Below are 27,196 nucleotides of genomic sequence, written 5' to 3'. Positions count from 1 at the left end.
GACAGCACTTAGGATTACTAAGTGCTTCCACAGAAATGCTTCCTTAGGTATCTATAGTAACTGTGTGAGCTATATTTTATAGACAAGGAAACGACTTCCTATGGTCTCATTTCCCCCCAAATTATGAGAGATACGGGAGTTGCTAATCTTCCCTAAAACGATGCCCCTCGGACAAAGTGAAACAAACACGAGAATGATGAAGGTCGCTAGATCTTTTCCATGTCCTAAGCACTGACACGCATTTATAACTTAGCCCTTACTGAAAGTCTCTGAAAATGTAAGGATAAGACAAGAGAAAATAGAAGAGTTAAAATAGCCTGAGTGAAATGTGACATATATGATATTAAAAGAATTGATGTAATTTATAAAGATGTCATTACGCTACGAAATTCCAATGGAAAACAGCACAGTGGTGGTGATTACAGAAAGCAGTTGCTTCCTTCAGGGCTGTGGGGACAAAGGGAAGAGATGGGATTCTCGGAATTTAGAATCTCGAGGGAGAGGTACTGCAGAGTTCGGATCCAGACATCTGGGGAGTTCGGTCCCTGGTACCTGAGAAGTTTAGAAGAAAGACCCCAGAGCTGGTAAAGAAACCTCTGAGAAGGAGGCGTGGCCTTTCTAGTGCTGTGACCTCAGGAATTCAGAGAAGGATCAGATCTCAGGAGACCATGCCAGCCAGCTGATACTCACACTTCTGTGAGGGCGTGATGAGGCTGCTCTGCGGAGTGCCGGAAAACACGAACTGGTAACTGGAGCTTACTGGGGGTCAGTTGCTACTTACGGAGTGAAGAACTGTGATTCGGGTGATGATAATATGAGCCGGAAGTAAGACTGAAGAAAGCAGGTGCCTTGTTCCCCTCTAGCTTCCCATCTCCCCACAGCATACTCTTTGGGCAGAATCTATTGAGAACACACCTGACAAAGCTCCAGATCACAAAGCTGAGAATAGAAGGATGGATTTGAAAAAGCTCAGTAACCAACCCATTCTAATTCTGGCTACTTAGTCTGTATACTTTAACTTTTCTATGCATATTTGAGATTCCATACAGTCCTCTTTAAAACTTCATACTTTGGCCTAACAAGAGGTAATCATCCTCCTCTGTTATTAAATGGCATTTAATTTAGACTTGGTTAAAAAGGCAAAAAACAAAACAAAACAAAAAGCTGAGATATCAGAGAGGTAGTCAGGATAGGAAGCAGCCTCCCCTCCTTGAGCAAAGAGTTGGTTTGGGTTTATCAGCGTGTTAGAAGCCTGGGGGAAGGGCCCTAGAAAGCTTGGACCCAGAACCCTGGGGGAAGTGCTGGTGTTGGTGCTGGTGTCTCAGGAGCACAAAGGAGAGATGCCCTGAGGAGCGGGGACAGAAAGCTTTGAGGAGAGGATTCTGGACCGTTGATGCTGGTATCTCTGAGAGGGTGTCCTGTTGCTGGTTCTGAAAATGTAGGGGGGGGGGGTGGAAACTAGAAACTAGAATCACTTGCTTCTCGAATAATTGCTGCTGCCAAAGTTGAGAGCTCTTCACTGGTGTGAAGTCATTTGGATGATGACATGACCTTTGTGTAATTTTCTTCTTGTTTCTTGGGATTGTAGGATTACAGTTTTTATTAAACTAGGCAAAATGTTGAGCAATTATTACCTCTTTTGGTCCTCCCTGCCTTTCTAGCATTGAAAGGGTCCAACTGCATATGTATTAGGCCATCTGAAGTTTCCCCAAGTTCATTAATGCTCTGTTAATTCTTCGCCCAGTCCTCTTTCTCTGTGTTTCATTCTGGGTGGTTTCTTTTGCTGTCTTCAGGTCCACTACTCTTGTCTTCTAGAATTTCTAGTCTGCTTTTAGTCTCTTTCATTGTATTTTTCATCTCAGACATTAGAGTTTTCATCTCTAAAAGTTTGATTTGATACCTTAAAAACCTTCCATGTCTCAATTTGTTCAATAATTCTTTGACTTTATCAATCAGAGAAAGCAGTTAAAATAATGTCTTAATATTCTTGTTTATAAATTTTATCATCTTGATAATGAGTAGGTTATTTTTTATTTTTATTTTTTCTGTATTATGGGTCTTGTTTTTTTGCTTCTTTGTATGCCCAGTGGTTTTTAATTGGATGAAAGGCATTGTAAGTTTTACCTTGTTGAATACTTTTGTATTCTTATAAATATCTCGTGCTCTGTTTTGGGGTGCTGTTAAGTTACTTGCGAGGAGTCTGGTTCTTTCTGACCTTGTCTCTATTAGTGGAACTTGAATAGCATTTGCTATTCAAATTAGCAAATTAGGTTTCAAATTAGGTTTCACCTAATTTCACCTCACTTTTGAGACACAACCATTTTGAGTACCCAAGATACTGTTCCATGAATTAGGATGTTTTCTGCTCTAGCTGATGGTAATAAGAACTATTCCTGGTTCTGTGTGATCTCTGACAGTTGTTCCTCCAAGCCTTTCAGGGCTTTCTTTCCTCAGCCTTGGGCCATTTTCTCATACACTTGTACAGATACACATTCAGCATAAGACTATGAAGATCCTACGAAGATCTCCAGAGCTCTCCCCGCAGCTTTCTCCTGTCATTCCTCTGTGCTGTGAACTTTAGCCCCTTTGTCCTTGCTATACTGTAAGCTTTGTGTTTTCAACTCAGAGGGTCTGCTTAACTCCACGTGGGCTCTCCCTCCCTGCACTGCAGGTTGGATGCAATCTCTAGGCAGAAAGCTGAGCAATTAGAGGAATTTTTCATTTGATTTTCCTCTTTAAATGATCACGGTCATTCAGTGCCCAGTGTCTAATATTTTGAAACTGTTCTTTCATGAATTTCATACATTTGTTTTTTAATTGTTTCAGGTTTAAATCCAGGTTCTCTGAGTCCATCTGGGCCCAAACTTGGCATCACCTTGCTTTTTTTTTTTTTTTTTTTTTTAAAGATTTTATTTATTTTACAGATAGAGATCACAAGTAGGCAGAGAGGCAGGCAGAGAGAGAGAGGGGAGGAAGCAGGCTCCCCGCTGAGCAGAGAGCCCGATGTGGGGCTCGATCCCAGGACCCTGGGACCATGACCCGAGCCGAAGGCAGAGGCTTTAACCCACCGAGCCACCCAGGCGCCCCCATCACCTTGCTTTTTAAAGTACACATTTCACGGAATACAGAAAACTAGGTTGCCAGTTTTTATTCTAGAACTTTAAAAGTGTTATTCCACTGACTTTTGGCTTCTGATCAGTCAGTCATCATTCTTGCTTTTCCTTCTGACTGTTTTCAAGAGTTTTTTTTCCAGTGTCTTTCATTTTCAGCAGCTTGATTATAAAGCTGAGGGATGTAGTTTTCTTGGTATTTATCCTGTGTGGGATTTAATGACTGAGTCCTGTTTTCCCATTATTGAAGCCCGTATTCCTTCTAATACTTTTTTCTCCTTTCTCTTCTTCTCCTTGGCCTCCTATTACATGTAGGGTAGACCACTTGATATCATCCCAAAGATCTCAGAATCTCTTAATTTTAAACAAAATTTTCCCATCTTTAGATGGGAAAATTTGTTATTATGTATTCAGGTCACTGGCTCTCCTACCCCTACCCTTGTGATCTTTTTTGCAATATGCTGTTAATACAAAAAAATTTTTTTCAGTTATTGTATTTTATTCTAGGATTTACATTTCATACTTTTATTTAGCTTTCATTTCTCTGCCAAGACTATCTATTCACTCATTAAAATATTTGTTTTGTTACCATAACGCGTAAAACTTGCTTTATAATCCTTATCTACTAAATCCAACATTGGGGCCATCTCAAGCTCAGTTTCTGTTGATTGCTTTTTTTCTCCCTCCCCACGCTGTGAGTTCTAGTTTGCTCTTTCTTTGCATGTGTAGTAATTTTTTATGATATACTTGGCATTGTAGAGATGTCTCTGATACTCTAGAATGTGTTTTCTGTCTTTGAAGAATATTTATTCTTGTTCCTACCAAGCAATTCTGCACTGGCTGCTCACTTTGAACTTGTATGGCTTTGGTTTTATACTTTGCTAGGATGGTCATGATGGCTCAAGTTGTTACACAGTGTCTTCTGACTTGATGAGACTTTATCTACAAACTCTCTCTTCTGCATATCTGGCCAGTGCTTAATTTTCGGCTTTGTCTGCACCTGTCAAGAGTAGTTTTTACTGGGACGCCTGGGTGGCTCAGTTGGTTAAGCAGCTGCCTTCGGCTCAGGTCATGATCCCAGCGTCCTGGGATCGAGTCCCACATCGGGCTCCTTGCTCATCGGGGAGCCTGCTTCTCCCTCTGCCTCTGCCTGCCATTCTGTCTGCCTGTGCTTGCTCTCTCTCCCTCTCGCTCTCTGACAAATAAATAAATAAAATCTTTAAAAAAAAAAAAAAAAAAAAAAGAGTAGTTTTTACTGTGGGGTCCTTACTTCTAAGGGATTTTCTTTTGGGGTTGAATTTCCAGGTTATTTTTTATCTCAGATGGATTCCCAAAGTATTAGAAGGTGTTAAACAGGTCCCTTCACTTTTGCTGGGCTGGACCGCTCATGTCCTCCAACATTGCTACTTCTCATCGCTTTCCTGGATTCCCAACCTTGTAGCAGCCACTCTCGGCTACACACTGGGTGACGTTGCCCTGTGCAAACCGGTGCCTCCTCTCTGGTGCTCTTCTTTAGAAATTCTAGCCACTTCCAGTGCCCTGACTCTGGTCTTTGCCTCCTCATTTTGGTAGGACTAACGAGCTCTACTTGGAGCTACCTTGCTGTACTGCAGTTGGGGAATTATCCCCGAAGAGCCAGTGAGTTTCCTTGTCCCAATGATTGTACTTATACAGTGATTGTACTTGTACTGCTTATAAAAGGTGAGCCGTAAATTTTCTCTTTATCTCTCCTCTACTTAATAGGCACTGAGTCACAGGAAATAAATGAGAGAGATATCCTAGTTACTTAAAACTCTTTCTTTCGTATTTTTCTCTAAGAAAATATATAGGAAATTGCGATTCATTTGTTTTCTAAAAATAGATTTATGGAGGCTGCCCTAGGGGTTATGTAGAGATCTCTCCGGGGCTGGGTGTGCTCATTTTCAGCTCAATGCCTACACTAAAGACTGGAATAGGATTAGAAAGTCCAAACTCAACAAAGGTGTTTCTATAGAGACTGTTTCTAAGCAGAAGACACTGTTCATTCAATAAACATGTATTGTCTACTTGAAAAATTAGATATGGAGGAGAACCCTAGATACAGACTCTGGCCTCAGGAAACGTAAAATCAAAAGGACTGTGCAGCTTGCATTATTGATCCCAGGAGCTAGTCTTACTGATCTCCTGGGGGCTAATGTACACCCTAAAACCAGCAATGGGGGGGCTCTAGAGGCTGTGATTTTCTGCTGTGACATTAAGTTTTTCCCAAAGGGCATGCTTCCGAGTTAGTCTAGTCAGAGATCTTGGTAGAGTTATGTAAGGGGCCCCTAAGAATAATGTGGGAGGGGCAGGCAGATACCATTCTACCCTCCTTCTCTGGGGGCTTCTTTTCCTTATTTAAAACAAAACAAAATTTAAAAACAAAAAGCTGCAGTTGTTATAGGCAACACCCAGAGAAAGGTGGTATATCCAGCAGTCCTGGGTCCCAGACAGAAATGGCAGTCTGGACTCATATCTCTCCCCTCTTCACCCATTCTCTCTCCACCATCTTGTTTCCTCGGTGTCCTCTTGGCTACAGGCCTCTACAAGATCTACTCCCAAAACCCCCTTTCTTGGCCCCTTTGTTCCTTTCTGTCCTCAGAGTAGAGGACAGGAAAGAGACTGAAGCAGCTGGTGTTCGGAACTCAGTGTTATGGGAAGCTCTCAGGGTTTTGGTGGAGAAGGAGCATAGTTACCAGGCAAAGAGTATCTTCCAGTATCCAAATATTTGGGTTTACCTCATCAAATTTGAAAAAGAAAGGTGATAAAATAAACAGCTAGGTAAAATCTGATAAGCTAAAAGGAATTACTAAGAACTACATTGGGTAGTGTCTAATCTGAACTGGGGAAAGATACGGCCATCAATTGCTCTGAGAGGACTAAAGTCCTAAATCTGGATTTCTGTATCAAAGGGGATATTTTAATAGCTGAGGTGTTTCCTGAAGAGCCTTAGGCATACCGCCTTTGCTTTGGTGTGGGGACAGGGTAGGCAATGAGTCAGGGCTCCTGCCGGGCCCAGATGGTCCTGGTCCAGGCTGGTCTCACGGGCTCTTTCCTTCCTGAGTGTAATCCCAGGCTCTTGGCCCAAATTCCTGCCTCTTTTCTTATCCCTGAAGCCTGGCTGTGGAGTAAAACATAATTTGTCCTACTTTAGTTACTCCTATCATCCCCCCCCAAATGAACACAGTCTCTTTCAGTTAATGGGAAAAACAAGGAATAATATACTCACACGATGAGAAATTAATATCTGTACCTGGTCCTGCTTTAAAGTTTCTTACTTTAAGCTGATTATCATATGCTAAGGCTTTCTTTTCTGCCTCCCATCTAGTCTAAAGGAAGGGGAAAAAGAACTGAAAGAAATGAACTCAGTATTCTAAGATCTTTCACACATAACCCCACTTTACAGATGGGAAAATTGAGACTCATACATGAGTTAAGTAGCATGTACAAAGTCACACAATATGTAGAAAAACTAAATTTGGATTCAACTCTCTTAGACTTCTGTAGAGCCTGCAAATCTTTACTCAGATACCACAGGTCAGTATACAAAAAAATTTAAGCTTACGAAGCTTTTCAAGACCTGAAATTTTATGTAGTATACCACCGTATCAAATAGGTAAAATCAGAGTTTCTCTCACCGAAGCTGCAGAGAGGAGATTTGCAGCCTCCTTTGGAAATCACTGGCCCAGATCCCATAGAGTCCCTCCTCTACAAAGACCCTTGCAGGTGAACTTGAAGGGGGATTGGAAGCTGATCATCCCATGGCCACAACTAGGCTTGGTCTCAGCAGTCATTTACGTCTTTGAGAAATTTCAGGTGGCTGACTGCCCCTCCAAAACAGCACTTTATTTAGACAGGAAAATTGCCTTTGGACATCCTTTCTTAGTTTGTTTGTTTTTTTAAGATTTTATTTGTTTATTTGAGAGAGAATGAGTGATGGAGAGGGGGAGAGAGAGACAGAGAGAGAGAGTATGAGAAGCAGACATCCTGCTGAGCCAGGAGCCCGATGTCCTGGGATTCTGACCTGAGCTGAAGGCCACCGCTTAACCGACTGAACCACTCAGGCACCCCCTCTTAGGTTCATACTTATGCTTTGAAGTAGAAATTATAAAAGATGCCAATAAGTTGACAAATATTGGTTGATTTTGGTCCCAGTTTTTCCCTGTGATAGCCTGAGCAGAGCCAGAAAGAGATACACACTTGCCTCTATCAAATGGATAAAATCCTTAAAAAAAAAAAAAAAAAAAAAAGAGATACACACTTGCTGCAAGTTAATCTGTGGTGTGCATTATGCAGTAAACAGAACAACGGCAGGGTCTTCTTCAGCTCCTGGGAGTCATGTGGTAAAACAGTGTGATTTGCACCAGGGAAGAGATGAAAGTGGCAGAGTCATTGCGCCACAGGCTAAGACGACTGCCATGATCTGTTGCCTAGCTTACAAAATACAGCCCTTTGCAAGGCGAGGAGGTCTAGAGCATGAGTAACTTGTAGCAACCCACGATCCTGCAGCTAGTGAGGGAAGAGACATTTTACATTAGGAAAACAGCACAGGGAAGTTAGTTTATTACCTCCTCTCTACAACCAATCTAATCATAGGGCAGAATTTAGACATTTAGGTAATTCATTTATTTGTCTTGCAGCAATAGGAAAAAAAAAAAAGGAGGAAGGGACTGTTGTTAGTCTATGCCTTGGGGACAGCACAATGGATTTACAAAATGCAAATTAAAACAGCTATCTGGAATGGTTTGGTTGCTTCTCACCTGCCTCTTGTAGCAGTTGTCAAACTGAGTCTCCCACAGCCCAGTCGGACGCAGAGGCGAGTGTGCAGATGAGGCAGAAGCCTGTCTTACAGACTTGCTGGCTCCAAGTTGAGCAACACTGAACCCAGAGGGTTGTTCCGGTGAGTCTAGGGAGCAGGCCTTGGGGAGGGCATCATGTGGGAAGTGCGCCCACAGGGCATCACAGAATCACCTACACATGTGCACTGGGGAGAAGTCGCGGGGCTGGAACTAGTGGCAGGTTTGGCCATCTGGACGTGCCGAGGGACTTGGGGAATTGGACAGCCTTTGTTCCGTGCCAGCTCTGTTAGGCCCCGGCTGGTCCTTTACGCAAACACAACTCCACATGGTTGGTATTACTTTGCTTTTGTGGGGGCACTTCAGCTTAGAGATGGGTAGTCACCTCTCCAAGGGCTCCCTGCTACAGCATGTCCGAGCACAGGCTGCCCTAACTCCCAAGTCCCTTCTTGTTCAGCGATGTCCCTCTGCCTCCTTAACCTACCAGGCACCAAAGCAAAGGCTTTGCATTGAATCCTCAACACAACACTGTAGAGGGAGCTCTTCTTACTCCCACTTAGGCACAGGCACTTGGCGATAGAGAATCAGAGCAGAAAGGCAGGCACGGACAGTCCAGGACTCTGATCTGGAGGGTAGGCCCCTGCTTGGAGACCCCATCCCTGTGACACAAGAGTCCACACTGCGTCACAGGCTGCACCTCCTTTGTATGCTGAGCTGTGTGACTAGGTGTAGTGGGGGTGGGGGTTCACTTGTCACCCTGGGGAAACTGACCCAGCCCAATTCAGGGACCAACTTCTCTTATCAAATTTATTCAAGAATTCCCCTTGGGGGAATGGCCCTTGGGGACAGTGGGCTGTTGGCTCGTCCCAGGGAGCCAAGCAGTATGCCGTGTTTTTCCAGGTATTGCTTTTCGTCCCACTACATGTTACTGTATCTTCTTGAAGCCCTGTGCCACCATAAAGCCACCATCACCATGCCCATTTCACAGATGAGACAACTGAGTTACAGACAGCCAGAGTCTCAGCTCAAGTCTCTCTCCATCCGTTGTCTCTAGTTCTGAACAGCCCTGCTCTGCTATACTGCCGGTCCCTCGGCTGACCTGCTTCCCAAGCTCCCTCACGGTTGAAGGGAGAATGTGATCTAGTTCGGCTTTGGACATAAAGGAACCCTTCTAAGACCATTCTGTTTTGTAACTGTAAAAGCAGTAGTGTTTCCAGTGAACTTCTCCTAGTTTAAAGCCCTTGGACTTTTTGGTGTTCTTAGAAGTGAACACAAATATTTTGTGTCCGCTGGCTTTGAACTCCTAGCTACTCCTAGCCACTGCTCTGAAACTTACTATAACAGACACATAGCGAAGGATTACTGAATATCAACAGACTTGCCAAGCCTCACGGCCTCCTGTACATTTGGGCTTTTATTGAGGTGAAACCACAGTGGGCCCTATTGTTCGTAGGAATCCAGGACTTTGATTCAGAGCCAACAGCCCCACATAGGGCTAAAGAATTCAAGTGGGTTTCCCAAGTAATGGTCTTCTTATGATAGGGTTTAAGAAGGGATAACAAAGAGAAGGAGAGCTCTAACACAAGGGAAAACCACTTCTGGAGAAGAATGCATATATGTCCATAGAGAAGTTTATGAAAAGAACCATCATTGCTCCTGTGGCCTTTTCCTGAGCACTTGTTTGCATTGTGGGGTAACCTTGCTCTGTTCTGTTTCGTTTCTCACCTGCCTTCTGGGAATTTTATTGGGAAGTACACAGCACTGCTCTGGAAATCTCCCATGGTAACAGAGGCCACACACGGCCATAAAGTATATCCTTGTGCTGCCGTATTTGTGCAGAGCAGCTTGCCTGCCCAGGCTGGCCATACCAGCATCACTGTGAGCGCATAATGGAAATGCGTTCCTCGGTCCCATCATGGGCCTGCAGGCAGGTACTCCTGCTCCGGGTAGTGATTCCGAGAGAGAGACAGACAGGCAGACAGAGAGGCGGAGATGGAAGGTTGCTCCTGGGTGATTTTCAGGGGTCACAGGCCAGGGGGTAGAGCTGACCATTTCTGCCAATGTTCCCTTGGACAGCAGGAACTGTAAACAGCTGGAAAATGCAGGCCTGATGCTCTCTGCTTCATCAGCCATAACAGTAAATCCACTGGATTCTGCTGAATAACACCTGAGCTAGAGGTGTCTGTGCAGGTTTGGAAAGAAATGGTCACTTTGGAGTCAGCTAGAAAGAAAAGTCAGTTAAGTGCTAACCTCCATCTAAGTTGGGGGTTAAGTTGCCCGTATGGGCCCTGGTGACAGATACAGTGGGTTTTACGAACGCTTGCTGAGTATAGGAATGAGTGTACATCATGAGTCTTTCTTAATGGGGCTCTGCAGTCTTTAACTCTTTTATTTGGCAGAGTAGCCTTTTTTGACCCTTGTAGAAAAAAATCACCTGTCCCGCTCTTGGGCCCAGGTTGGGTGCTTTATATTTTCCTATCACAGCGCCTGTAACACTTCGTTGCCTTTAGTTTCTCTTCTAACTTCCCCTAATAGAACAGAAATTCCTTGAAGCAGGAACCTTGTCTTATCCATCTTCATAGCCCCAGTGTCTCATAGGGGATGCTGAGTAAATAAATGATTTTTTGAGAGGGTTAGAAGTTGACTGTTTCTCAAATTTGGCCTCTTTTGAAATTTTGAAATTAGGCCTCTGTTTAGAGCAGCTCTGAGCGCAAGTGTGCCTACACAGCACCTGCCCCTTTACCAAAATGAGGACATGATTTGGGCTTCAAGCCTGTAACCATGAGCAGTATAGACTCAGACATTCTTAATGTTAGCAATAGGATGGTCAGATGTGTAAACAGAGAAGGAAATGCTTTCAACGAAGGGACGGGCTGCCTGGTGAGGGGGCAATTCTGCATGCTGGAAGGGCTCAGTACAAAAGAACTCGCCACCTACCAGGGCTATATATGGTTGAGGAGAATCCTGTTTTGAGGAGGAGAGGAGGCTAGTTTGGTGATTCTCCTCAAGGGACAGGGACCTTGTCAGCATCTGTGGTGACGGAGGAGCCCCAAGAACAATGAGAAAGCTAGTGTGGCTGTTCTACAAGCCATAGGGGAAAGGAAGCCCAATACCATTATCTTGACTGGTAGGCACTGCGGAAAATACACCGACAACGTTTTGAGATTTGTAAGTGAAACATGGTGAAAAAGACTTGACTACTGTTTTCTCGGTCCTTCCAATAACAACCAAACAGATTTCATGGCACATTTTTGAAAGTAACCATATGGCCCCGCTTGTGTTTCTCATAGTGCCCAGTATACCCCAAGTCGTCAAGAAATCTTTCAGTGGTCAGTGGTTGATTTGTTCAACAGGATTCGATCAACAAACATTTGTTGAATTAATGTTTGAATAAACAAAGGATTCTTCCTTTACTCCGGGCTTCATGGCCCCCTTCTCTCCAGTCTTGGAACTTTGACCTGCTGTTTTCCACATCACTAATGGTTCTGGATAGCCTTCAGTTTCTAAATGTCATGTCATGATCCAGCTCCTAGAGCCACACATCACACTCCATCTTTCATCGAGTGACCCACCAGGATCAGGCCTGGCCATCAGCATTGGCTAAAACCAAAAACAAAACTTCAGTTTTCTGAAAGGCCAGGCATCAAGAGATGTCATAGCTCAAGTTTTGTTTTGTTTTTCCAAATGCATCCAAATGGGGCTGTGAAAAACGAGGGGTAGAAGTTTGCATGTGTTGTGTTTTTGTTGCTTTATAACCCCTTTGGCCAATGGAGATGTTACATTTAGTCCCGGGCATGGCCTTTGGACTCTGAGCCTGTGCCAAGCACCCAGCTAGAAAGCTGTGGGCCAGGAAGCAAGCCAGCGTATTTGAAGCACATTACATCAGACATTTCCTGAGGTGGAAAGGAAGGCCTCCTTGCTAGAAAGCAGGGAGGATTTTGGCTCTTACAGATTGGATTCAGTTACTTTAACTCCTTGGCTAAGGGCCAATCCTCTAGCAAGCAGCTATCATATGGTCTGCAAAAAATTCAGATCCAACGTCTCCAGACCCTGCCTTCTGTGTTGACACCACAGCCTTCTTTGAGAGATGTATCACCTTTTGGGGCGGTGAAGGGAGCAGGGAGTGGGGGCAGGAGGGACAGCTTTTAGAAAAAGACTTTAGAAAATCTGATCAAGGATTTTATAAGAGATTAAAATAATCTTACTAACTTCTCTCAATTTGAGGGGTCACATTGACTTTGTAGTGGAAAATGATAAGCCTTGAATTAAAATGCTGTCCAAAAAAATGTTTTCATCCATCACTTTTTTTCCCTTTTCAAGTTAAATAAAATCATATAATAATGTGTAGTGAAGGATAGATTGGTATTAAATATTAACCTTATAAATTAGGCCCTCATGGTAGTTTCTCAATTAACTTTAGAAATTGACTTTCACAGTGAAGAAATTGGATCTCCACACACTGAAAGTCAAATATTTTGTGATTCCAAAGTCTTCTCTCTTTCCATGCACCATGTAGGCTCTCATGACCTCTATGTGCTAGCACCCATGTTCAGAACCTTGTAGCACTTTTCAGATGATTACAACAACAACAGCAACAAAACCCTTATTAATAATACAGAGGCCCTGGGAGCCTCCACTCTGAATGCTCACATTGCGTCCCGGAGGGGAAATAAAGCTGATTAAAGCGGTTTTAGGGTACGTTGAGAGGACAAGCTACAAAGCACAGAGTATTCCTACTGATGCTCTTACTCTTTAGCTATGAAAAATCTGGAGCTATGGTAGGGCATTCTACAGTTCGTGAACGGAGACTCAGGAGGGAGAAGTCCCAAGGCATCTGTTGGGATGAAAATCCACGCCTTCTGACAGATGGATGCTTTCCTTGCTATAAATTCTGCAGCCGCAGGAACAACCGTGTCCCTGTGAACAATGGGACAGCCATGGAGAGCCGTGAAAGAAAGACTGGTAAAGTGCTTTTGTGGGAACTTTCTGTGCTCTCAGCTCTGAGTCTTCAGTCTAAACCCTGGATACTTCAACATCTCTTTTGGGAAATTTGATCTGGTACCATTTGATCCCAACAGAGAAGGGGTGCTCAAGAAAACCATGAAATATTCACGAAGTGCTTTAAGTTTCAGGGGGAGTAATATTCCGGTCTGCAAAACCGAAATGAATTCCAGCTTACCCACGCATCTTATCGGCTCCATCCGAGGGGCCTACGTCGCTCCGGACCTCTCCTTGTGTGCAAATCTGAGAATGTCACACATCCATTTGCCACCTCTCTTTAGCCCCTGAGAATGGAGCGATACATTATTCACATGTCCAAGAAGGGAAAGGAACAGGAGGGGTGAGAAGAGGAGGTGGGAGCAGGGAGGCGAGAAGGGGAGGAAGGGAGGCAAGTGGAGAACTGACAAGGCCCGCCTGAGGAGCCCAAGCTGTTAAGCCATGGGGTCTGGGCGTCCTCTGCCGCTCCCCCTGCAAGGTGAACCTGCGGCTTACTGGCCCGCTCTTGCAAAGCACCGTGCCAAGGTCTGCCGTGGCCAGGCCTTCTCAGTGACAAGAGCCGGTGGGGTGCGGAGCTGCTCGCTTGGCATCCTTCACGGCCACTAAGGTCACTGATAAATTATTAAGCTGCTCCTAGGTACATGGCTCCGTGAAGATGATCAGGAGTGAAGGGAAGCCAGGGCAAGGGGTAGTGATCAGATACGCAGAGAACAAAGCCTCCGGAAGCGCACGCGGGAAGGCAGGACAGCCACAGTGAAGCCATCAGCTTCTGTTTACTCTCAGCCACGAAAGCTTTCCTTGGTGTATTCATACCACCAGCTCTTATTTTTAAGGAAGTGACACAAAGTAACAGGCTTCACAGTGCTGTCAGTGTCCCTCTTGACAGCCTGTAAATCACAATACACAACCATGTACTGTAATTATACAAAATCCCGAAGAAGAAAATGTTACTAGTTACACGGGTTAAAATGAAACTGACAACCCAAACGAAAACAAAACCAAAAGAAACTTCCGTTGGAGTCCATAGAGACAACAGCCAACGTTTTTGACAGTAGCCAAATTATCGTCCTAGCATGCTTGCAGTTCGTTGCCCTAACGTCATAAACCCCCAGCTCTTCGGGGGCAGGGAGGGGAAGAAAGTGCGTTTTCACAGCCTATGTAGTACTCAAGAGAAATAGCTTTCACATGTATGCAGGTCCACAGAAAAAGGAATGCAAACTCTAGGCACCAAGGTTGCTCAGACAGCAGTGGAGTCTTAAGAGTCCTTCTTCAAACTGCTCCGAAACAGATCTGGTTTGGTGAAAAAAGAATCTGAACAGTGACATTAGTTCAAGAAGGCCCAGGGGAAAACAACACTTAACTGTTAATAAGGAAGAAAACCATCAAGAACTAGAACAATTAAGACTTAAATATTTTTTCTACTCTACTTTGAAGCTGAATTACAGCTTTTCATATTTGGAAAAGATACGCAGTTGATCTGTGGGTAGAACCGTTCTCTCTCTCCGCCCCTCCACCCGCCCCGCTCCTGGTCCAGCAGCTTAATGCCAGAGTACAGATATCGCTGGTTCAATTTCCTTAAAGTAGAATTAACCTTTCCTCATGTGTGGCCAGGCCGCTTTTTAACAATGAGGTACAATTTGATACTAACAATTCCTGTTCCCTCTTGGGCTACGGGCTTGGTTGGTTGTGTGGGTAGAAAACGATTCAACTTCCTGATAAAATCACACGTACAAAAATTATTGCACTTAAAAACAACAACAGCAAAAAAACTCAGCCCAACCAGCCAAGGGCCAAGGAAACTCTCTGGAAGTGCTGTGCTTCCTGCCCTTTGCAGAGCGCCTGGACCTCTGTGGTGTTCCGTTGAATTTGGTCCATTATTAAATGTCCAGAAGCGAAGGAGTCCAAAAGACACTGTAGGCTCTTTAAGGCTAAGTCTTCCCGGTGCTTCAGGGAGACCGATTATCTCCTTGGCCTCATATGACAAAGTAGGGGCTCTTCTTAGCAAAATGGCCAGGAGGGCCCCTAAAAAACTCTGGAAGCAAGGGAGGATGGGTGCACACCATGTCCTGTCCTGCACATGAGAGAGAGAGAGAAAGAGAGAGAGAGAGAGACAGTGAGCAGCCTGGCAGGGACAAGCCACATATTGACAGGTCTGGGGCTAGAAGTAGAGCATTTTCCTCCTGAATCCACTGTTTGCTCTGTTTACACTCAGCCCCAACACCCATGTGGACACAGGCTTATCTGTGCATCTTTCCTCCTTTAAGTCCTTTTTGTGGATCTAAATATCTTTCCCTTTTTGGCAAATTTGTCTCTCAGTCTTTACCCATTATGAAGATTGAATACTAATCCTATCCTGTTATCCACTGATCCATATGCTCTTTATCCTTCCATATGAATCCTACAATGCACGCCTGTCCTCTCCCAACCCTGGGAATGGTCCCCCCCACCTCATTGTACTCAGATACATTTCACACTGTTTACTGACTTAAACTGGCATATTGTTCCTTCAGCGAAGAGTATAACAGCTCCAAAATACGATCTCCTACTTAAAGTTGAGCACAAGGCATTGAATATGTTACTAATGTTTTCAGGAAGTTCTCAAGTAAGTGTTCACATAATGGATGGAAGCAAGGCGTTCCTCCACTCCACTATTCTGAGACAAGTGTCAATTTTTTTTTTCCTTTGGGATGTGTACTCCAGCTCATATGTCCTTTGTAACCCCTTGTATGACCCTCGTTATCAATAACATATTTGGATTTTAGATAAATAGAGTGGGACGGCAGCATCCTGATATCTCAGACACAGATCCAATATCAGGACAGCTGAAGGTTCCGGATGGAGGGAAGAAAGTCGAATCCTAATGGGTTGCCGAAGCTCCAGCCTGTCATATCCCCCAGCCAAGGTGCGCAGAAGCGCTAAGATCTGCATGGTAGTACCGTCTCCCTATACATTTGGGTGTCAGAATCAATACAGCTGGTGACTGCTGTCTTCTGTTATATCCCATCATGTCCCCTCCCGTGGTTTGAAGACAGAGTGTGGACGATGGCCTCGTCTCTACTTACCGCTCTGGATTCTGAACTAGGACTTGCTAACGTTCTCATAGATGACATCGCTGATGCAGAACTGCTGCTTCTTCTTCATCCACATCAGTTGCACACACTGATGGATGAAAATGTACTGCTCCTGGAGCAAAAGACCAAAGCAAGGCTCAGAGCGAGGTATTGTGCGAACACATGCAAAGATATACTGCTTTTCTACTTCAGTGGGGTTAGATACTCTGATCTGATGTCAAAGGAAAAATGTTCATTATTTAGTAGATAATTTTATAACTAGAAAATCCAAGAGAATCGACTGTAAAAATATTTTGATTAATAATAGAACTTAGGTCATCACAGCTTAACGCTAAAGGCAATGACTATCCAATCAATAAATCATCGGCCTATTTTGAAAAAAAAAATTGTATATCATCTTATAGTACACCAAAATGAATTCTGGAAAGGTTTAATAAATTAAGCCTTAAAAAAGGTTGGGGGTTGCTGAATACAGGTTAGTTTTTCTTTGATTACTTTTAGGAAGGACTTTCTAAACTTCAAAACAAAGTAGTAAATTACAAATAAAAATTTCAAACTACTGTATATAAAACAAAGTAAAATGAATAATATAAAGGGTAAATTGGAAGCTGGGAAGGAAAATTATTTTCTAAAATTGTGACAAAATGTTGATATCTTTAAAAAAAAAACACATTCAGTATAAAGATCAGACATTTAGCAATCAATAGCATGGGTGCAAAAAAAGTCCAATTAAAACACGTTGTTGGAATGATTTACACTTTCTACAGAACAGAAACTAAAATGACCTGTTATACAATTTGTCATAGAATCAGTCCTCGAATTTTTTGCTCATGCACTTGAGTATTGTCTAAAACATGTCTTCTTTGTAGCAGCGAAGCCCTGCCACCACTGTGCTTGGCTGAGGTCACAAATGGGTTGTAACCTGTAGCTTCTCTGGCTCTCCTCTCCGGCTAAGCCTTGTTTCCTGGCAGTAGTGAAAACCTTATGCCACTGCCATCACTACTGCTGGAACCGCCATAGCCACCTGGTTTTGTGGTTTGGTAAAGTATTGGCTTCCACCACCACAGGGGCCAGAGCTGCTGCCTCCAAAATTTAGTCCTTCCATGGGTCCCAACTTTGAAGATTGATTGTTGTAGTGCTAAAATCATGACAGCTTCTCCTTCCTCCAAAATTGCTTCCATCATTATCAAATCCATGATAGCCATCCTCACCACCACCATGTATCCACCACCTCCTCGACTACCACCAAAGCCACCTCCCCGGTTTCCTCATGACCACAGTTGTCATTCCCACAAAAACCACCTCCGTGACCACCACCAAAATTTCCAGAACCACTTCGACTTGTTTGGATGCATGAAGCACTAACCATCTCTTGCATAGCTTGGACTTTCCTTGCTTCACAGTTGTGGACATTGACGGTGTGGGATTTTTGAATGACCATCTTGTCTACAGGATCATGGTCATCAAGTGTTAACAAAAGCAAAGCCTGTTTTTGCCACTGCCTTGGTTGGTCATGATTTCAATCACTTTGATTTTCCATACTGTTCAAAGTAATCTCTTAGATGACGTTCTTCAGTGTCTTCTTTAATGCCACCAACAAAAATCTTTTTCACAATTAAGTGGGCACCAGGTCTTTGAGAATCTTCTCTTGAAAGCCCTCTTTGGTTGCACATCTCTTCCAACCCCTTGTGTGGCCTTGCTTCGTGGCTGCCTCCACTGCCTCCACGGGGCCATACTTCACAAACCCAGAGCCTCTGGAGCACTTGGTGTTTGGATCTCTCATGACCACACAGTTGTGAGCATTCCCCATTGCTCAAAAATGGCTCCTCAGCCTCTTATCAGTTGTTTGAAAGCTCAGATCTCTGGTGAAGAGCTTTCACCGCTGTTTAAGCTCTTAGAAGACTGACTTAGACACAGTGGCGGTGGGAAGGGAGACTTTAATGATGCTTTACTTGGTGGACATCCACAGGCAGAAAGGAATAATCTAACAAACATATCTCGATACCTTTATTTTTGTTTAAAATTCCTTGACTCAGTGACACACACACTTAAACTGACTGATAAAATGTATCGGCAATGAGACCAAATACTCCTGGAAGGGAGGGACTATATCTTTTTATTCCTCATGCCTAATACTCAGTGCGTTTATGAAGAGTTTTCTGAAGTAAACTGAGGAAATATTAAAACATATGCAAAAGATGGGGACATGATAAAAAAAATGTAAGTTGAAACAATTGTGTCTTGTCCATGACATGAGCAAAGCTAAAGGAAAATGGTAACGCTCCCTGGTGGCTTGAGTTTGTTGAAGCTGTCATTTTTATCTATTGTTGGTGGAGGTATTATTACTAACGTGCTAGTAAATGGTCTTGTGGACACAGATAGTAAACAAGTGGGAAAGGATTCAATTTCATGTCCTATAAAAAGGAGAATGGCTTAAATAAGACACAGCAGATTTATATGAAAAATTATTCAGTCTTTAAAATGAGATTTATAGAGTTTTGGACAATTTGGGATGATATGATAGCAAAATGTTAAGTGGAAAATTACAGTGTAAAGTTAGTAGATGTACACATAGCATATAAGGTGTAATTGTATAAAAATCATACTTGAATGAAGATAGAGGTGAAATACATCAAAATATTGAGCGTAGCTGTCTTGGTGCCATGAAATCAAAGTAACCTCATGACTCTTTACCTTTTTTCTTTATTTCCTAGAGCTTCTCTGTAAGTAATACCATCAGAAATAACCTTGACATGAAAGTCAGTCACGATATTCACAGGAGTTAAGGGTCTTTTGTATGACAACTTTATAAAGGTTAGGTTAATACTTCAAGGTTGATACCTCAGCCTAATCTGTATTTTTCAACAAGCTTTGGAATAAGTATATTCCCTTATTTTGTGATAGTATCCCATCCAGAACTGACCACCTCTTCTCATTATCACACATCACCCCGTTGGTTCTGGGCGTGTGTCAAGCACTGGGCACCGCCAGACCAGACTGTGCCTTGATTTTCTTTCTTTCTTTTTTTTTTTTTTTATGTTTGAAGGCTTTTATTTTAATTCCAGTTAGTTAACATACAGTGTTATATTTGTTTTGGGTGTATAATGTGATTCAACACTTCCATACATTATGAGGTACTCATCACAGGTGTCCTCCTTAATCCCCATCACCTGTTTCCCCTAGCTTCCCGCAGTCCCCCTCTCTGGTAACCATCATTATAAAGTTTGTTCTTTATAATAAGGAGTCGTTTCTTAATCTCTCTCTATTTTTCCCCTTGCTCATTTGTTTCTTAAATTCCATATATGAGTGAAATCATTTGGTATTTGTCTTTCTCTGACTTATTTCACTTAGCATTATACTCTCTAGCTCCATCCATGTTGTTGTAAATGGCAAGATCTCATCCCTATTTGTGGCTGAATAATATTCCATTGTAGGTATATCTTTTTTTTTCTTTTCTTTTTTTTTAGAGCGTGCCTTGTTTTTCAATTCAGAACTAGACAGTGGCCAAACTTTGTGTCACGAAGAAAAAAAAAAAGAGCTGGACCCCAGGAAAAGTAAATGCGAGACTATTTACAGACGCATCCCTGAGAGCCCCTGAGAAGTCTAAGCCGCTGATCGGAATGACGGCTGCTCAGGACAAAGCCCTCACTGACCTCCAGGGAAAGCCTATTAGAGGAAAATCAAACAAAACCTTTGATAAAAATAGAAGAGAAGCTAAGAGAGGTGAACACCACTCCATATAGAGCACTTTATGGTTTCAAAATGCTTGTCTAGATTCCACTATTCATTTAATGGATACGCGACAGCTGTTCATGAAGGCAACGCTTACATTTTACACATGGGGACAGGGAGCTATGAGAGGGGAAGGGGGGTGTATGGAGGCCGTAAGTGGCCCAGGCCGACTCACAGAGTCTGGCCTGCGGACCCCGACTTCCTAACTACCCCTTGCTGCTCCTGGGGAGAAGCTCATAGCCTGTGCCCTGTCAGTTGAGAAAAGAGAAGGGAACACGTCAAAGTGCAGCCCGCGCAGCATGTTGCCATGACCGGAAACGTGCGTCTCAGGACAGACTGTTTCAATCAGTTAGTTCTGCTATTTCTGGAGTGGGGCAGGTAGAATCGAGATGACGGGCCGTCTAGAGGAGGCAGGAAAATTACAAAACCAGCCATGAGAAGGAACCTGGTTCATAGCACACAGGTGGTTTAGATAATTGGAAATCAGCTGGAGAATCACTCCTGCCTCTTAAAAATCACTGGGGTGGGATGATAAAACCAAAGAAAATAATTTGTTACTTTGCTCCTTATTTGTTAACATCAGTAAAGTCAAAGGCAGCAGGACTGGGGTATTATGAATGGGCTCAAGGAGGATGTTAGGAAAACCCTAACATTCAGAATCCAGGTTGAACCATGAAGAGCACGGGAACCAGGAAAAATAAAGGTAAATGAACAAGATGTTCCAGACATAACTAACAAAACAGACATAAATAAATAGCTAAAGCTAGAGAGCCTTCGCTGCAGAATCCCGAGGGAACTCAAGAGTGAAGCTGGAACAGTTGGAAAAAATCAGTAACTTATGGTGACCTCTGCCTCTTTTGCTGACTTTGAGTTTTCCCACCAGAGTTCAGGGAAGGGCTATTGCCCTTTAAAAAGACAGTTTCCCTGGAGATGTCAGCCTAAAAATGCTGCTGGAAACAACAAAGCCAAACAACCAAGATTTGGGACCAGAAAGTTAGGGAGAACGCAAAACACTTCCTCAGCTCTGCCAAGACACACGGGCTGACTGCTCTAGTTCCGTGCCATTACCACACTTGAGAAGAGATAAATGGTGTTGCAAATTGGATGGAGGGTCTGCCATGTGAAGGTAGTTTTTAAAAAGGCATTAGGATTCTGTAATTGGGAAAGCCAAAGGCAAAAAGGCTATAATCAAAGTCTATAAAATTATAAGAGGCATAAATTAAGTCAACGGGGCAGACAATTCATCACATCCAAAATACTTAAAATAAGGAGTGGCCCTTTGAAGTTTGGGGATTAAAATACATAATGGGGAGTTTTAACCACATATTAGGATGTAAATTTATGGGAGTGAAAACCAAAAATATGGACCGATTCATAAAGCACTGTTTAATCACTAGGTAGTGGGCTTCTCTGGGGAAGCAGAACATTTTGAGCTTACACCAACGAGGTAATGTTTGTGTCCCACTGCTGTAAATTAGAAGGCAGCTGGGCTGGGATGTGAGTGGGCTCAAGGAAGTGAGCAAATAAACACATCATCAATGAGACCTGCATGCGAATGGGTCACTCTTTCCAAAGTGGTATGATCTTGGTAAAGTGCAGAAATAAATCCCTTGGGTCGGCTGTATTGAGCCTTTGTCAGATGGGAGTGGGGAAGCAGGAAATAAAAGTAAAGAGTTGGAGAGGAGAAACCAGAAGCGTGGGAAGAACTGAGATGGCCTTCAGCAGAAGAATTGATAAAGAAGATGTCATCTATATATAAAGTGGAATATTATTAAGCCATCAGAAAGGATGAATACCCAACTTTTGTATCAACATGGACGGGACTGGAGAAGATCATGCTGAGTGAAACAAGTCAAGCGGAGAAAGTCAATTATCATATGGTTGCCTTTATTTGTGGAACGTAAGGAATAGCATGGAGGACATTAAGAGAAGGAAGGGAAAAATGAAGGCGAGGAAATCGGGGCAGGGTGGGGCGCGGTGGGGGCGGGGGTATGAACCATGAGAACCTGTGGCCTCTGGGAATCAAACTGAGGGTTTTAGAAAGGGAGGGGGCAGAGGGAATGGGTGAGCCTGGTGGTGGATATTAAGGAGGGCACGGATTTCATGGAGCACTGGGTGTTATATGTTATTAATTAATCTTGGAACACTACATCAAAAACTGATGTTGTACTGTATGGTGAATAACATAACATAGAAAAAAAAAAAAGAAAGAAAAAAAAAAGACAGAAACCGGAAGCGTGAACCGAGAGCTGCCATTACTACAGGCTCTTTGAGTTATACTGACACCTAGTGGTGCTTAGTAGGAAAAGCATGGGGAAGACGAAGGCAGCATTTCATCTCTTGGAACTTGAGTAGGTCAGGTCAGGTTGTTTTCTACTCTACAAGCCTTCCGCCCCCAAACTCCCTGAGCAAAAAGGATTATTGTATGCTTCAAGCTGAGAGGTCGCAAGTACCGCACGGTAACGAGGGTTCTGAACCAGCTACTGTGCGTGGGTTTCGGAGGCACCCAGGAGCCCACACGCTGCTGCTGGGAGGCTGTGTGATGCTGTGTGCCCGCAGCAGCCCAGGGCTAACCACTCGGGCGGGAGTGCATTCTGAGGCTTCCAGGCAGGAGAGGATGGGACGGAAGAGGAGGAAGAGGGAGCACACAACACTGGTGGGTATTTCTGGGGATGCTCCCATGTCGTTACAATGGGTATGCCTTTAGATTAAGGACACTGGCAGCACTGCTCCGTTGGGAGCTGGAAATCCTTAACATCATAAGAGGGACAGAAAGCATAAATCCAGCCCCTGATCATCATCCAAAGTGCATTGGGACAGATAGTCACATAGAGGACGAACTAATGCCAAACTTATTGAATCACATCTAGCATTTCAAATATAAAAAAATCACGTCAGTTCCACGGTCTCCTCTTGGTGGCATTTACCCAGATCGGCTGTCATCTTCACTGAACTCGGTCTGTCCAAAGAGGTTTTATTCTATTACACATATTGTAGATGCATCCATGTGCCTTGGATTACTAAAGGGCATAGGACACCAACTGCAGGGCTAGCCCTATACACTGAATGGATTTCTAGAGGCTAATATCTATTTTTTTTTTTGTACCTTAAACAGTTTGAACATGCACACTAAGAAACTGGGAAGAGCAGAGGCAGGAAAAAAAACTGAGACAATTGTTTTGAAACATGAGACTGAATCACGAGAAGTTTCTCAGTCCAGGGCATATTTGAAAATACATTTTTGATTCCGCTCCTACCTCTGTCTGCACCATAGACATCCGGTATGATCGCATTTCCGACACCAGCCCTAAGATGTCGACAAACTCATGATCCCGAATGTGCTGCAGGAGCCTGTCCAGGGCAATGAATGTTCCTGTCCGGCCGACTCCCGCACTGCAAGAGAGTGTCCAGACAGCATGTTCCTCAGACAGTGATTTTATACGGTTGCAAACACATTGGCCACTAGAAAACCCCCCAAACTACAGGTAGCACCACTGAGAAAAAGGAAGAAATATTCCTGAGAAAATTTCCCTACTTTGAAATACACGATTGTGGTTGGTGGTTTTGTTTTGTTTTGATTTGAGAGAGAGAACTCAATGGCTGGGTTGGGGGGATGGCTGGGAGAGGGAGAAGCAGACTCCCCACTGAGCAGGGAAATGCACGCGGGATGCAGGACTTGATTCCAGGACCCTGAGATCATAACCTGAGCTGAAGGCAGACACTTTACTGACTGAGCCACCCAGGCGTCCATTAGTGTGTCTTTCAGTGTCACATTTCTGTCACATTTTTGAATTGCCCTGTTGCCTCCCTCAAAGAGGTGTGGGGCCCCCTGTTTCCTGAGGAAGGTAAGGAGTCCAGAGGGAGCCTGCTGGTGACTTGCTTCCTGGTCTCAGGGAGCTGATACACAAAAAACAATTCCAGTCTTCCTTGTATCCTTGGAGTTCAGTCACACCTCCTGCTGGAAAGTTGGCTTGAGAGACCACACACTAGCTCTAGCTCTGGGGCGACGGCCATTTGCAGGAGGTCAAGAATATTTATGTTATTTAATGCTGTGATTAGTGATTTTTAGTCCCACATTGTGTTTGGCCATGTTATAAACCACTCAGAATCACTGAGAGCGCCTGAAGGCATGGATTTGAGCCCTAATCCCTCCCCATTCCAGCTGCATGAATTTACGTGAATCCCTTCACCTCCCCACTTCTCGGGTCTTTTTTTTTTTTTTTTTAAATCTGAAAGTGAGACTAATAGGATCTACCTCATAGACTATGGGGAAAAAGAAAAGCCATATTATAAGCAAATCACGTATCTAGTAAGATATCCGTTAACTGTAAATTTTAGAAAGTCAGAGTTCATGTCAGGGCGAATTCAGTGGGACCGAGGTATATGGGGGGCTGGGCTCTTGGCTTTGTAAAGCAGAGCCTGTGGTACCACCAGGGAAGACACGGCTGATGAGGTTACCTGCAGTGCACGATCATGGGGCCTTTGCTCTTCGTAGCTTGCTGTCGAACCACGTGTACGAACTGCAGGATGCTCTCGGCCGCATTTGCTGTGGGTACCCCGTGATCGGGCCATGCCGTGTAGTTGAAATGCATCACATCCTGTGTCTCATCCGCCTTTAGGAGGAAAAGCCAACACAAGCGTGAGTGTCACAGTGTGCCTGCCAGGTGGCCTGGGCCTCCCCGGCCTCAGAAGTTAAAGCCCATTCCCACCCTGGCCGGTCCCTCTTCCCTTCCCAGCCCTGTATCTGGCACAAAGCGTGCCCTGAAAAAAAAAAAAAACTAATTGTATAACACTTCAAAGAGTAGGGTAAAGAGGTGAATCCATGGCTTTATAGAGATAAGAGCTCCAATGGATTGGGGTTTGCCTCCCAGCTCGGCCTTTTGGCAACTGCATCAGCGTTGGTCCATGAATCCCATGGAAGGTGCTATTGGTTCCTTCCTGCCCCCGGATCCCCTTCATCAGGCTGATGCATCCCTTTTCTAGCTGCTGCTAACAGCATATGGCTGCATCCTCCTCATGGCTAACTTCTACAAAGGGACGTGCCTTGCTGGGGTATGCCCAGGGAGATGTGTTTTTCTGAGGAGGGCAGCCCACAGCTGAGGAATGATGGATACTGGGGTACAAAGCACCTGCTCCCTCATGTCAGGGGGTAAGCTAACAGCACGGTGCCATTCACTGCCCCAGCCATCTCCATGGGATCCAGCTGAGGCCAGAATTCAGAGAAACCCACTGCTGTGTGTATCTCCTTTCCTGCCCTGTCCTATCCTGCTTACCTGGCTCCCTTAGAGATTTTACCCAAGTTTACACTTTCAGAACCTCACCAAGGGGACAATCCCTGTCTTGTGCTCTGACCCAAGAAAAACTTGCTAAACATGTTTTCTCATACCTAAAATGAGCCCTTTTAGATGTTATAGGATAAAATACCCCATCACAAGGATGGTTGTGAGAATTAAGTGTGCTCATGTCTGTGAAGGATGGGACCTGGTAGATATGGTCATCACTACTACCTAATTACCACCACCCTCTCCCATCCAGCTCAGCGTAGGTATACGGTTGGTTCTGGGAATCCCAATGGGTTGGTATGTTTTGTATATTTATCTCATTCATATTAACCCATATGTCAAATACATTCTTGTCCCCTCAGAACTGAGTAATTGTCAGTGAGGGTATGGGCCTTCAAGATTCGCTCTTCTTCTTTTCTTTCTTCTTCTTCTTCTTTTTTAGATTTATTTATTTGAGAGAGAGAAAGAGTAGGGGAAGGGGTAGGGAGAGGGAGAGAGTCTCAAGCAGACACTGCACTGAGAACAGAGCCCCATTCAGAGCCCGATCTCACAGCCCTGAGGTCATAACTTGAGCTCAAACCAAGAGTCTGATGCTTAATAGACTGAGCAACCCAGGTGCCCCAAGACTCACTCCTTTTAGTCTCTAGTAATTTGTAAGCATAAAGATTTATTCTGTTCTTACTATCAATTGTCACAAATATTCCAAATCCAGGCCTCACAAAGATCTAATTCTTCCCCCTTCCCTCAAACATTCTAAAAGCCTAGAATCCACTGGGTGAATGGAATACTGTGCCGTAATTTGGAAGAATTTGGCCTGGTTATGAAACTAAAGTTAGGTTTAGGTATTCAGGAGAAATGAATTCCTAAGAATCAGTAGTTTTGGGTGTAGTAAAATGTGTATAATGTAAGTAAATACATAAATAAAGCATATACATGTAAGATCTGTGCAAACATAAATAAACCAGTGCCCCACCTGCACCTCCCCCCATCCCCTCTGTCCGTAAGACTCTCCATCCCCAGCCACATGCAGTCCCTCCCTCACTGCCTTCAAGGGCTCCTTCTCAGACACAAGGAACATGCGTGTGCAGGTCTGCAAAGACGCTGGTGACTCTCACTGCTGTTTCCAGGAGGTATGGCCAGGAAGTAACCCAAGCATAATAAATTGTGCAGAACGACTCCATTACCCAGCACCATGAGGACTGAAGCACACGCAATCACTAGATAACTTTGGTTGCTCAGAGAAACTCCCCCAAAATGTTAGCTCTTTTCAAAGGCTGATTACAGGCTTCGTGCAAAGACCTGCATGTGGTAGGCAATATATACGTATGTGTGTGTGTGTGTGTGTGTGTGTATTATTATACATATTTTTTCAGAAATTTTTACATATATATATATATATATATATAATTGATCTGAAAATATATCCAGCTAAAATATGCAAAGTGGTTCAAAACTAGGAAACACTTAAATTGTCACTAGTCTCTCTATAGCTACAAGACAGAGTTCTTCATACAAGGGTGATCCCTGTCAGCTGAATAGCAAGGCACGCATCAATGGGAATGAACACATGTTTGCTGGTTTTAGTCCCCAGTTCCTACTCAGTTCAGGCCAAGTTTTCAAATTTCATGTTATGGTCATTTTCCTCCTTTCTTATTAAATAAGAAAACCATCCTTGTTACATCTTAGCCATTACAAAATTTCTCTTACTCCGATTTCCTCAATCATGTGCTTTTATCTGGTTGTACGCTGAAAGCTCCCATGTGTCGGTATGAAGGGAGTAAAGAAGAATGTGAACAAAAATTGAAACAAATAGAAAAACATCCATTAACACAGCACAATGTTCTTTTGCAATACACCTTTCATCCAGGAAGCGTAAAATTTAGATTCTGTGTTTATGGCCAAAAGGGGGCACTCTAGGACCAAAGGTTTGTAACTAAAGTCTACACATCTTCCCAGAAAACACTATTATTCCATGTTTTATTTTAGTGTTTTAAGACCGTGACACGATTATCGTTGAAAGCTAGGTGACCACTTAAGACCAAGGACAAGAAGCATAGTACTGACCAGACACTGATCTATGTGACTCTTCTCTGTCAAGAAAACAGGCATGGAACAGACCCTATTTTGCGCTTGGCACTCTCTTTTCTCCTGGATGCAAACCTGGGGAATTATTTGTTCTACCTTTACCC

At 43.7% G+C, this 27,196-nt stretch overlaps 1 protein-coding gene across 1 annotated transcript in view; it reads right to left on the bottom strand.

Annotated features, from left to right (window-relative positions):
• Positions 1-13,670: 13,670 nt before the first annotated feature.
• Positions 13,671-27,196, bottom strand: part of LOC111142029 (protein tyrosine phosphatase, receptor type O) — a 242,659-nt gene continuing 229,133 nt past the window's right edge. Inside the window, 4 exon segments of the mRNA XM_022494949.1 lie at positions 13,671-14,993; positions 15,985-16,105; positions 22,983-23,118; positions 24,184-24,338. Coding sequence (XP_022350657.1) covers positions 16,001-16,105; positions 22,983-23,118; positions 24,184-24,338 — 396 coding nt within the window. The 3' untranslated portion in view covers positions 13,671-14,993; positions 15,985-16,000.

Source organism: Enhydra lutris, unplaced genomic scaffold (assembly GCF_002288905.1).
Source record: "Enhydra lutris kenyoni isolate GAN:26980312 unplaced genomic scaffold, ASM228890v2 scaffoldscaffold7, whole genome shotgun sequence".
Taxonomy (NCBI): domain Eukaryota; kingdom Metazoa; phylum Chordata; class Mammalia; order Carnivora; family Mustelidae; genus Enhydra; species Enhydra lutris.
The sequence above is the reverse complement of the archived record's forward strand: the minus strand, read 5'-3'. Positions and strand labels throughout refer to the sequence as shown.